We start from the raw sequence: 13,706 nt of genomic DNA, 5'->3' as shown, positions 1-13,706 counted from the left end.
TGTGATGAAGAATAAGTTTAATGCATTCCTTTAAAAAATGTATTAATTTCAGATGATAAATAGTCTCTATGTAACTAACAAAATCAATCATCAAGATACTGAAAATCTTCTGGAGGCTCTGGTTCATCTTCATCTTCAACCTTCGGGCCGCCAGCTGAAAAACATTTGGCATATGATTAAAAGTGCACTGCATAATGTAAAATTTCAATAAAAAGTTATTTAACTTATAAGACACAATCTGAAAACAATCTTAAAATTAAAAACGATTAGTTATTAGATAAAACATTTTATTTTAGTCATTTTTTATTTAATGAATCATTTTAAAATTGAAATACAAAAACTGCCCAGATTTATATTTACAGCATTTTATAAAACCATTCTTCAAAAAATATATTTAATGCTATATTAATATTAATTAAACTTGGAATGATTATTTTAAAATTATGTATTAATAATGCTTAAGATGTTATCTCTCAATGGCAATAAAAGCCATTTCATTTTCTTTATATCTGTTATGTATAATTTTATTTCCTAATTTTCAACAGGAAGTGCAATCAATTTTAGATCGCCCTAAAGTATTATATATTTCTTACCAGCAACAGGCTCAACTAATTCTTCAGGATCATCACTTTTGTTATCCTTCATCATAATGATTCCACCAATTAATACCTGCAATGTTTGAATTAGAATGAATGACATAATAAATCTAGTAGCAAATGATGATGCAAAAATTGATAAAACAAATTTAAAAATAAATATTATTAGAATTTAAAAAAAATCACACTAAAACAAGCATCATATCAATTAGAATGCTAAAATTTTTAGATATATTTTGAATAAAATAAGCTGAGATGAAAATATTCAGAAAATAATATGGAAAATATGAAAACATTTATATTTGATCATTTGAATGGCAATTTATTTTCAGACAGCAATATTCAGGCACACAATTTAATTTTGAAAGGAAAGAAAAAACTTTTCATATAAAGTATCAAATCTCAATAATTTCCAACGATAGTAGTCACTGTCTGTTTACTCAAGCAAATTCATGACAAGCTGCACTTGACATTTCAGTTCAAGAGGTTAATGTGAATAATATTCATAAAAAAAAAACCTTTTTTAACAATGAAAGCTTAAGTTTTTTTAAATAAATAAATTTAATATTGCATAGGTTTATTACATATAAAATCTACATAAATTTTAGAGTTAAAAAGTACATAGCATAAATTTGTGACTTTGAAATATAAATCAAAATCAAAGAAAAAAATCTTTGATAAAATCAACTTTATATGAAATTATATATAAAAAAATTTTTTAATGAAATAATAGTTTTATTCATTTTATAAAAATCAAAATAATTATTCTAATAAAAATATAAGATGTCTACAAAAATTACAGTAAGAATTATATTAAGTGTACTAAATTTCAAAACAAAAGTCATAATTTACAATTTTTACACTAAATTCGTTTCTTTGTAAACTTTTATAAGCTGCAGTTTTGAGAAACAAACTGCTAGTAAGACTTTTTCAGAGGATTAAGGTATGCAATTTGCAAAATAAGAAGTATAAAACTCAAAGTTTTAGGACAAACTATAAATCCTATGAATACTGCTTGAATTTTCATTGAATAATTTGCTCAATACAAAACTTTGAAAGTTTTTATCTTTAGTATTGGAATTTGCTATTTTATCAATGCACAACAAAGTATCAGTTACAAACAATATGTTAGATTAAAGATTTATTTCATTTGAATTTTAATAAAAGACTACTTGCAGTATAAATAGTGTTAATGAGAAAAATGTTTTTTGATTTCTTTCAATGTTTTTTCTGTCTTTTGGAGGCTATAATTTACCCTTTTGAAAACTAAAAATTTCCATCTTATTAAAACTTTATTAAAATATTGGGAAGCTCATTTTTTAACCAAATATTAATTCAATCGATATAATTATTGTAGAAATACAGTATAAAAGGCAAAATTCTAAATATTCTAAAAACACAACATGCTTTAAATTAAAGGAATAAAATGCATTAATGCTGAAACTGCAGGATGAGTAAATTTTGATATATTCATGCTGTAAGTGGAAATTACAGAAAAAGCATTATGAGATGCAAAGATTTGGTACTAAAATGTATAATAATAAACTGCAATCATGTAAGGAAGATAAGTAAAAACACTCATTTAGAAGTTAGTTAAAAGTTCAATTTGTAAGAAGATAATTTAAGTAATATTTTACAAGAAACTTACTTCTTTTAAAGGTGTGTATCTAGATCCTTCTTGAATCTGGAGAACCTTTAACTGTAATGAAAACAAAAGGAATTATAACAACATAAATAAGATTTTTTTTTAACTGTACAACTATAAAATATATAAATCAATATCATGCTATTAATTAATTTATATAAGTTTGTATACATAGAATTTAAAAAATTAAGAGATCTGATTGTTCTAGAATTACTAAAATTTATTTGATTTGTGGAGGTTTTAAAACCGTTTTGTAAAACTTGCAAATGCACAGAAAAAAATATAATTATACACAGCAATTAATATATAAAGTGATTGGTAAAGTTCTTTTAAATTCAAAATGGCATCTTGTATAACCAAGGAAGAACCATGTGCCAACTGTCAAGTGACTACAATGAGAAATTGCAAAGCATCCCGAGCATGAAAATAAGGAAGTTACAAAAAAGAGCTAAAAAAATAAAGATCAACCAAAAAGTCTAATTAGAAAAATGCACACAACACCACAATCTTTCTTTATATAGTTTCTGTAAAATTGGCAGATATTTAGGATTAAAATTATGAGCCTTCAGTAACTTGAAGAAGGGTTAATATAAAATTGAAAAATATATTCACCAATATTATTATATAATTTTTCTGAGTTAAACAATAGTGAAGTAAAATATGAGAAAAGAATATAAATAAAAATAATTTTTTTAAAATTCTGAAAAATGTACTTGAAGAGGGGAGGAGAGACTGAGGATACATTTTTCAATTTTAGAACACCATTTTTCCATGCCAGGAAAAAGTTCATAATTTTAATCTCAAATAACATTGCCAATTTAGCAGATAATTCCATGAAAATTTTTCCAGTGTTTTTATTATGATATACACATTTTTCTAACTGGGATTTTGGGCTCATTTCTTTCTCTTCTTTTTTAGTCATTTTATATAACTTTCTTATTTTGATACTAGGAACACTAAACCTGTCTCAATAAATTCAGCCCAATCATTGTAAATAAATATTACTTCTCTGGCTATGCAGATACCATTCTGAATTTAAAGGGCTTGAAAGGATTTTACTGATCAGCATGTATAAAAAAAAAAAATGCTTTATTATGTAAGCCATTTAAAATTTACACAAAAGGAAAAATCACAGAAAAAAAATAGAATTAAAAAGAGTTTTGACCTAATAATAATTCCTATCCAAATCATTAAAAAAAATCATCAAGCTTTTATTAATTAACATTTCAAATAAGGATTAAAGGAAAAAAGTATTTCACAAGTAAAATGGAATTTTTAAAAAAAAAACTTTATTATGTCTTTGCTCAAATATTGCATTGTAATTTTATGGTTTAAAGAAAATTTGATTTTTGAAATCCTATATCTTTTTAGCATACAAATAGTTAAGCTTCACTATGTTGAGGTTTTATTCTTTCTTCAAAAAAGTACATCATAATGGTTAAATAATATATATATATATATATATATATGAGCTACAATTCATATTTGGATTAGTTTTAAAATCATATTAATTTGCAACATTTTTTTCCCTTCAAATTTTACCTGTTGTCTCATCACTCTGGCAGGATTTGACAAAATTTCAAAATTAGGCTCAGCCTCTTTTTTATCTTCTTTCTTTTCTTCACCTTCTTTATCTGTTTCTTCTTTCTTTTCCTTTTCCTTCTGTGTTTCTTTTGAGTCTTTAGCTGCTTCTTTGATACTGTCTTTTGTATCTTTTGAAGTACCTTCATCTTTTTTGTCATCATCCTATGTTGTAAGAAAAATGTACTTCAGCAAATAATTAGAAATAATATTCAAAACAACAATGAAAGCATATATCAAGAGCAAGGACAAGTCTAGTGCATGTCAAATATATTACTTCAATTTAATTCTGGAATCCTTGACAAAATTTATGTGAAGGACTTGATATTAAAACAAGAAGTAAAATGAAATGAATTAGATATAAAATTATATGTATAGCTATTTGTCTTCGTTTTTTTCACTTATATTATGCATTTCTAATTTATTTATTAGTAATCCATAAAATAAAGAAAGAATATTTTTACATATTTCGACAAAAATTAGTATGATTACCACGAAAATTATAGTAAAATATATTCAAAACTTTAGTACAAAAAGGTAAGTAATAAATTCTTATACATATCAATGGAAACTGAAATTTTTTCTTAATTTTGAATAACATTTTTTTGTACTGTTAATAAGAGAAAAAGGAATTTATAAAGAATCGAATTTATAATTTGATGTATCTATATAAAGAATATGTTTCATGATTCTAAAAAAAATAATTAAATTTTCAAAACAAGAATAATTTCTTAACCAGCTGTTGACTCTCTACTTTCAATATATAGTGTTATATTTGGTAATATTATAACAAGCATGACTGAAATTTAGTATGTTCTGACAGTAAAACTTAAATAAAAACTGAAATTCAAATGATAAGATTTTAAGGACAACCCTCAATTTTTTAAATATAACATCTTAAGCAATTAAATCTACATGTAAACAACCACAAATTTAAATTCAGCACCATAATAGAAAATAAAGAAGGGAGGGACTTGAAAAATAAAAGGCATTAAAATACTTTAATAATAATACAATCTGCATCTTTGCAACAAATCTCCTAAAATGAATCTATAGTCTGTTACAACAGACATTTAAATTATATATTTTAAAGATATTTTTACTCAGAGTAATGTAATATTTTTACTTAACACTTTTTCAAACTAATTAATCTAGACATTAATAAAAAAGTTTTTAAAAAAATCATTTTTAATATTTTAGGAAATTTAAACTTGGAAGTGAAGAAAATCATCTATGATCTGCTTGTAAACAATTAACTTTATGACATAAACATAATATTCATAGTATATTGTAAAAAGATAATATTTAAAAGAAACCCTTCAGATTTACATTACCCATTATTAAAAAAGTATGTTTTTGGACATGCAATTTCATTCTTACCATAACTCTGATTGACTGATTAGTTCTACATCAAATGGCAATACAGCTTTTAAATAGCAGCATGCCTGCATTCTGAAGTATATGCATTATTCACACCCATAAATTAAGTTAATTTACTTAAATTCAACATTTAATACTTACGACATCCATTTTTTCTTCTCTCTCCTTCTTTTCGACCTCTTTCTTGCGTGCTTTAGCCGTGATGGACAGAACAGCAGTTGTGACTTTCTCCCTTTCTTTTTCCTTCTTCTCTTCAAGAGGAGGTGGGTATGCATACATAGATGGCTTCGCATTAGAGCGAAATTCCATTTTGGGCATCTGAAAACAAAGAAAAGAGGAGAAAATAATAAATATACAATAAAAAAGCACATTTGAAATGAGATGAAAATATAATTTTTTAAAAAAGGTCTATATACCTTCAAATCTGCATTAAGTCCTATAATAGCAGTTGGTGTGAAAGCCAAAGACAGAAAATGCGACAAAGAGAACCAATACCAAAATTGAGCAAATACTAGCATGCCCACAACAGCAGCCATATTTGTATGACCAGTTCTAGACTGCAGAGAGATAGTAACATTTCTACCACCTAAATAAAATATATTGCAAGGATCGAGATAATTCATTTCACAAAGAACATACATTTGTTGGAATTTATTAAAAAAAAAAAAAAATTATAGCCAAGATGAAAGCATCATAATACCTTTATTGACTAAAATTATTATTTGTATAAATGTATTTTAGATAATGAAATAAATCATTGGGTTTTTCAATTCTATTTCCCTAAAGATGGAAAACAAATTTTGATTTAAAAAATCTTTTGAACTTTTTAAATATAATTATCAAAAAGTAATCTAAAATTTTATTTTGATAAGCTTATTTAATTTTAATACTTATATTATTCAACAATTTATATATAAGAAGGAGAAAGAAAATAAATACATGTTTCACACATATAAACAAAAAAAGATTTTTTTCACTGCTTATGTTATAAAAATTTGAAAACTTTTTTCCCCCCTCTTGGGAGTATCATGATGATATATTTTTGGAGGAAGAAATTATAATATTATATAATTTTTTTTAAAAAAAAAAATTATTTTTAAAAGCGGCAAACAAACAAACAAAAAAAAACTAATTTAAGTTCTGCTATATTACTGTTAATTGGCTATTAGAATAAATTATATAGTTGTCATTCAACCTTTTAATAATCATTTCAAGATGATTTTGTTTTCCTTCTTCAATTATTTTGAATTATTCCTTTTGATATCATAAATTTTATATTGTCATCTATATCTATACTTATAATAAAGCTCAATGTGTGTGTGTGTGTGTGTGTGTGTGTGTTGGCGCTCTACAGGCCAGGTCATTTGACATACAGCTATCAAATTTGGTACATGTATACCTTAGAGGTCGGGAATGTGCACCTGGGGTCCCTTTTTTCGAAATTTTAATTAGAATTTTAATTATTAATTAAAAACTAACTTTCCCGCCAAAAAAATCTTCCATTTTCCCCACCGCCAACTTTCCCGCCAAAAAAATCTTCCATTTTCGCCACCGCCAAATGAGCAAGGCTTTCGGGGTTTTTTTCTCCCAACAGTAATGAGGCTAGGGTTAGTATTTTTCGGCGGATAATTTCAAACGATTCTGTTTATTTTCTTAATGTTTGATGCATTTAAAATTAAACATTGTTAATTAATCGATCCTTCAGATTCATTCTGAAGTACTTTTGAATTAAAATAAAACAGAATAAAGGAAATTAAAAATTTCTAATCTGCATAGCGTTACCCCAACTGGCGTAGAAAAAAAACCCACGTATTTGCGTTACGTAACTGGCGTTGAAAATTCACGCATGCGCTTTGTGTTCTGAATTCCGCATTGTGTTGACGAATTATTATAACGGATGCGGACTGGATTTAAAATTTTTTTAGGTTCGTTGCATGCTTTTGAAATTAAAATGTATTTATTTTAGTTATATATTTTTTGTATATGCTTATAGTTTTAAGTGCATCGTTTTTTAAGTAGTTTTTTTAAAACCTGTTTTAAACCGTCTATTTTAAACGATTCGTTTCATTTTCTTAGTGTTCGATGCATATAAAAGTAAACATTGTTAATGAATCGATCTGCCCATGATGAATCTAAGAAAATTTTGTTGACAAATTCTTGAGATAATACGTAAATTGAAAAAGATATTCTTTAGTGCCCATAAAGTTTAAACGCTGAGTGACTCTATTTTCATTAATCAGATTATAAAAAAATTCTTTGTTTCAGTAAAAAATATTATTATATTAATTGCAGATTAATTCTTTAAACTTTAATTTAAAGCATAAATTCTACGGGTGCTAACAGAAAATTAGAGAGATACATATTACGTTATGACTGAAGGCCTTTATAATATTATGAGTGAATTATAGGACTATCAAAATTTGAAGTTTTTAAATAATTTGATGAAGAAGCTATTAAAGTAGGAATTGCATAAAATATTTAAATATAAAAATTTTAACGAACATTAAGATTGGCGAACCGGCTGGTCGACAAATTCTTGAGGTATTACATAAATTAAGAAAGATATTTTTTAGTTCCCATAAGGTTTAAATGCTCAGTGACTTTGTTTTCGTTAATCATGTTATTAAAAAAATTAACATTTATTGACGAACACGAACACACTGATTTTCACCGTTACTCTGATTAGATGTTATGAAATCTGAATAGATAAACATAAACGTGTAAACAGCTGTGCGCCGGTTTCTATGGCAACTCAGCTAAAGGGAAAAGAAGTTTCTACGACAGAACATCTGCTTTACACAATTTTATAGAATAACTTTTCCCCTTTTTCGTTTCATTTTTTTAAAAAAATTACTTATTTAATAAGAACACCTGCTTTACCCAATTTTTTAGAATAGTTTTTTTCCCCTCTTCGCTTGCTTTAAAAAAACATCTATACTTATATATAAAGTTCAGTGTGTGTGTGTGTGTTGGCGCGTGTGTGTTGGCGCTCCACAGAAAAGACCATTTGACCTACAACTACTAAATTTGGTACATGTATACCTTAGAGGTCGGGAATGTGCACCTGGGGTCCCTTTTTTTGAATTTTTAATTAGAATTTTAATTATTAATTAAAAGCTAACTTTCTCGACAAAAAATTATTCATTTTCCCTACCACCAAATGAGTAAGAGTTCAGTTTTTTTCCCCCAACAGTAATGAGGCTAGGCTTAAGATTTTTCGGCTGATTATTTCAAAGGATACTGTTTATTTTCGTAATGTTTGATGCATTTAAAATTAAACATTGTTAATTAATCGATCTTTCAGATTAATTCTGAAATACTTTTGAATTAAAATAAAACAGAATAAAGGAAATAAAAATTTCCAATCTGCATAGCGTTACCCCAACTGGCTTAGAAAAACTCACGCATTTGCGTTACCGTAACTAGCGTTGTAAATTCACGCATGCGCATTGTGTTCTGATTGTTGACATGACAACCAATATCAACGGACGATTTAAATTATTTTTAGATTAGTTGCATGCTTTTGTAATTAAAGTGTATTTATGTTAGTTATATATATTTTTGTGTATGCTTATAGTTTTAAGACCATCGTCTTTTAAGTAGTTTTTTTTAACCTGTTTTCGACCGATTATTTTAAACGATTCGTTTTTTTTTTTTTTTTTTTTTTTTTAGTGTTTGATGCATTTAAAATTAAACATTGTTAATTGATCATTCTGGTCATGATGAATCTGAGAAAATTTTGTTGACAAATTTTTGAACTATTACATAAATTAAGAAAGATATTCTTTAGTGCCCATAAAGTTTAAACACTCAGTGACTGTTTTCAATAATCATATTACAAAAAAAAAAAATACTCTGTTTCAGTAAAAAATATTATTATATTAATTGCAGATTAATCCTTTCCACTTTAATTTAAAGTATGAATTCTATGGGAGCCAACAGAAAATGAGAGAGATACATATTACGTTATGACTGAAGGCGTTTATAATATTATGAGTGAATTATATGCCTATCAAAATTTGAAGTTTTAAAATATTTTGATGGTGAAGCTATTAAAGTAGGAATTGCATAAAATATTTAATTATGAAAATTTTAACGAACATTAAGATTGGCGAACCGGCTGGTCGCCAAAGGCGGCTAGTACTAAATAAGACAAAATACTTACCTGCATCAATAATGCCTTGAGCCAAAATAGCTCCAAATTTAGCCATTACGTCATCATGTTTATCACTTATAACTTTAGCATATAACTGACGGAAATCTTTAACCTAAATTAAATAAAACATTTTTATTTATTTTTCATTTTACTCAATGTATCAGTAATTTTAATTTAAAAAAAGCAAATTAATTAAATTAAAATTAATCAGCAAATAAAAAGCAAATTAGTTAAAATGCTTTTATGATTCATATAAGTATACAGAAATATAAATATTCCACAAACAATTACATCCTTCTAAATACATATAACATAAAAATTTAATAATGAAAAAATTAGTTTATAGTAATTTCTTTACAACATACTTAGAATGTTATATAAAAATTTCAATAAAATTAAAATCTGAAAAAAAAATGGGGGAAATTAGATGATTCTGCATAAATCAACAATTTCAGAAAGTACTAGTAATGTAGTATCAAAATAAGCTACTAAAATTTTCATATTATTTCTTACCTTAGGGCATGTTTGCTCCGTTTGTTGAATAAGTATCAAAGCAGAGGAAATCAAAGCACCTTGCCTTACATAATTTACAGGGTCATTTGTCATTGGTTCTAGTAATGAAATAGCTTCCTGGCAACAATATAAAGAAATATGTGACATATTAATTTTATTGATAACATATACTCAATACATTTTCAACATACATTTTAATGAGGACTAGACCCTCTGAGGAGCTTCCAGTTAAATATACTCACTCAGAGGCTTTCTCATTTTATACAGCACCTCCTGAACTAAAAAAAAAGTAAATTAAAAACTATAACTTTCCCACTATCATAAATTTATCTCTACATTTGGCTTTATTATTCAAATATCCATTTCTATTGGATCAAAACTGATCAATAAATTAGTTTGAAAATAAAATTAATCATTTGGCCCAAAAACAATCAGAATTCAGATATATATTATGACCTATATTATGCTGCTTATATGGGAAGTATTTTTTTCTCAAATTTTATTTCATGCCAAATTTTATTTCTCAAAAGTTTTCTTATATTTTAAAATTATAAACTTATGAAAATACTGTACTATAACTTTAAAATTAAATTACTTCCAAGAGGAATGTTATCAAAAATTATATATCAGAATACACACACAGAAATAACTAATGTTTTAAATAGCAGAATTATTTTTTAATAAGAAAAGAAAATAAACATGAGAAAAAATAATTATTATGTAAAAGTTTTTCAAAATACAACTATTTTTTTAAAATGAAAATTGTTTTATGACTATCCACAGATATATAAACAATAATTAAAATAAAATCTTTATATTTGGATTTGAATAGATTTTTGTAAATAACAAACATCAATTCTACAGAAAAGAAAGGGCTTTGCAACAACAAAATAAATACAAATATTTATTTTAAATGTTATTCAGGACAAGTTGTTTTGCCAAACTTTAGGCATCTGAGTTTTTAAAAATTATATATATACTTGAAAAGAAAGTTTGTCTAAAGAATAAATATTGTACTAACTAAACCAAGCAGATTCAGCATTTACCTTATTACCAGTTCCCGCACAAGAGATTCCTAAAGCTAATGCTGCTCCATATCGTACATGAGGATTATAACTTTCTGAAAGAAGAGAAACAACACTTGGGCATTGTTCTGGTGTTCTGAAAAGTAAAAGGGGGAAAAAACTTTTTGAAAGACTTCTGAAACACATGCAAATCTCCAAAAACAATAAATCTAGCAAACCTATATATATATAGTAATAAAGTAGTAATATATATATAGTAGTATATATAATAATAAAAGAAAAACTTGAAAAAAAGTTTTTCTTGATGCTCTACAGAGCAGACTTAAAGACCCAGAGCTTCCAATTTCAGCACAAATAAACTTTGAAGAGTGGAAATAAGTACATTGAAGTGATTTTTAAAAATTTGCATTAGTTTTAATCAAATAAAAGAATTTAACAAGGTCTGTACATTTTCCCACAATTGCTTATAAAAATCTAATCTCATAATTATTAATTTTGCACTATTTTAAAATTCAAAAAATTATCTTTTTAATCATGCCAATTTAATTGCCATGCAAACTTTTTTTTTTATGAATTTTAATATTTTTTAAATTTTTTTTGTTTAACTTTCAGCAATATATTTCACTGCAAATTCAAACTAATTTCATTATCTCTGATGGAAAGAGTTGCAAAATTTAGTAGATATTATGTTATGTATATTACAACAATACTATGTTTTATTCATCCTACTCTTTGTTGCATATAAAAAAAATTAAAATTCAACTTGCTGACTAAACACGAGTTTTCAGTCTCTTGGTTGGGAGGTTTAGTAGTATGCTATCTCTTGAAAATATAAGTTTGGGGAATATTTTATAGGTTTTTTTTTTCTGTTAATTTTTTATTGTTAAATTTGGCCAGATACAAACATTTACTCTTTCTTTAATATTAAAATGCTTTGTTAGACGGAAGACTAGAAAAGGGCAATTCATTTTCTCAATGACCAGAAAATTCATAGTTTTCAGCCTTATTAAACAAAGATAAAATTTTAATAAACATATTATATTATTCAATATAATTTTAATAAACATATTACATCATTCAATATCTTTCATCTTTAATACCCACAAAATTGATTCAGTTTTTAATAATATTAAAAAAAATTTCTTCCCTAGAAATATAAATCAAAATATACCTAGGAAATGAATCAAAATATACAAAAACAAATGTTTTAACTCTACAAACATAAACCATAAAGAATCTATTAACTTACCTAAATAAAATAAATCCTAGTGCTTCTACAGCAGCTCGTCTAACATCGTCATTAACATCACTAACCTATGAATCATTTTTGCAAAAAATTAATATTTTGAGAGTTAACAATAATAAATTATAATAAAAATACACAATATAAAAAAAATATTGTAAAATTAAATATATAAAATTCGTCCCTCCACCTCAGATGAAAAAAATAACTTGTATATTGATTAAGAATGTCATGCTAAACATTTTTTTCTCTCACTCTTTTACTGCAATCAAATAAAACTGCATAGATTCAATACAATTTAGATTGTAATGAATCAACAAATAGGGAAGTGGAGGCATACAAAGACCATTCTTTGAGCCATAATTATATTTAAATCCAATTAACAGAAACTAATACAACACTGCATATCAACAAACTAACTCAAATTCTTAGAAATAAACTTCATTAATTCTGCTTCCAAATAATATAGACTTTTAAACTCTTAAAAGTATATATTATTTGATTCTATTTAAGTTCAAAACCAAAGATTATTATTCAATAGTATAAACTTACAGCAACATGCAGAAGTTTGCGAATAGCTTTATTGTTTCCAGTTCCACAATATGCCATTGCTACTGTATGCATTCCAGATCTTCTTAATAAAGGATCCTTATCTCGACATAAGCTCTCTATCAATGTGTCTGCTTCTTCTAGACGACCATACATAGTTAAAGAAATACCTAGAGCTAAGCCTCGGAGAATTTTTTCATGCTGAGTTTCTTGAGCATACTGTAAAAATACATATCCTTAATACATTATTTTCAAAAACTATTTCTGAATTTTCCCCTCCACATAATATGTGTTTGGCATAACATATATTATGATTCAAAATTTAATCTTTTTAAAAAAATGGGTAAAAAAACTACAAATGTAAAAATTTTAGTTTATAACAGAATAATAAAATTTGAAAATTTTCAACTTGTGTTAGAATATTATAAATTTAATTCAAAAATATTTCCTTTTCAAACAAAATCGAATATTATCTTGCCTTCAGTGCTAATATAATTATGTATGATCTTCTATTTATCACATATTAGGTGATAAATAGATGAATTAGTGTGTAATCAACCAAAGGGAAATATAGAAAAAGTAAAATAAATATTGAATATAAATAGTAACTCATGCTATACCATTAATACTTTTTTTTAAGTTACATTAAATGCCTCAAATATTAAAGGAAAATATAACTAAAAGGAAAAGTAAACTTTTAACTTACTGCAACCATATCTTCAATAGCGGTTGCAGATTTAGAGCCCAACATCACAAGACCCATAGCAACACCAGCCGCTTCACCAGTGACAGCATCATCTTGATACAAATTAAACTTTAACTGTTCATAAACATCTGCCAATGAAAAATGAAAAAAAGATTTAACATTTATTATTTTACATAACGTATGAAATATTGCAGTGCATTATATATATATACATATATATATATATATATATATATATATATATATATATACACACACACAAGTATTAAAATCAAGTTAATAGGAAAATCAAAAAACCAAAAAAATTTAAAA

At 25.7% G+C, this 13,706-nt stretch overlaps 1 protein-coding gene across 1 annotated transcript in view; it reads right to left on the bottom strand.

The window, feature by feature from the left end:
- LOC129966826 (26S proteasome non-ATPase regulatory subunit 1-like) overlaps window positions 1-13,706 on the bottom strand; it is a 30,900-nt gene continuing 17,194 nt past the window's right edge. Inside the window, exons 11-22 of the mRNA XM_056081409.1 lie at window positions 13,395-13,522; window positions 12,692-12,907; window positions 12,146-12,210; window positions 10,918-11,032; window positions 9,872-9,988; window positions 9,368-9,470; window positions 5,619-5,788; window positions 5,344-5,520; window positions 3,784-3,987; window positions 2,245-2,295; window positions 594-669; window positions 1-154 (exon numbers count right to left, since the gene is read on the bottom strand). Coding sequence (XP_055937384.1) covers window positions 84-154; window positions 594-669; window positions 2,245-2,295; window positions 3,784-3,987; window positions 5,344-5,520; window positions 5,619-5,788; window positions 9,368-9,470; window positions 9,872-9,988; window positions 10,918-11,032; window positions 12,146-12,210; window positions 12,692-12,907; window positions 13,395-13,522 — 1,493 coding nt within the window. The 3' untranslated portion in view covers window positions 1-83. The remainder of the gene's footprint in view (window positions 155-593; window positions 670-2,244; window positions 2,296-3,783; window positions 3,988-5,343; window positions 5,521-5,618; window positions 5,789-9,367; window positions 9,471-9,871; window positions 9,989-10,917; window positions 11,033-12,145; window positions 12,211-12,691; window positions 12,908-13,394; window positions 13,523-13,706) is intronic.

Source organism: Argiope bruennichi, chromosome 1, assembly GCF_947563725.1.
Source record: "Argiope bruennichi chromosome 1, qqArgBrue1.1, whole genome shotgun sequence".
NCBI lineage: Eukaryota > Metazoa > Arthropoda > Arachnida > Araneae > Araneidae > Argiope > Argiope bruennichi.
Note: the sequence above shows the minus strand (reverse complement) of the source record. Positions and strands in the feature narration are given on the sequence as shown.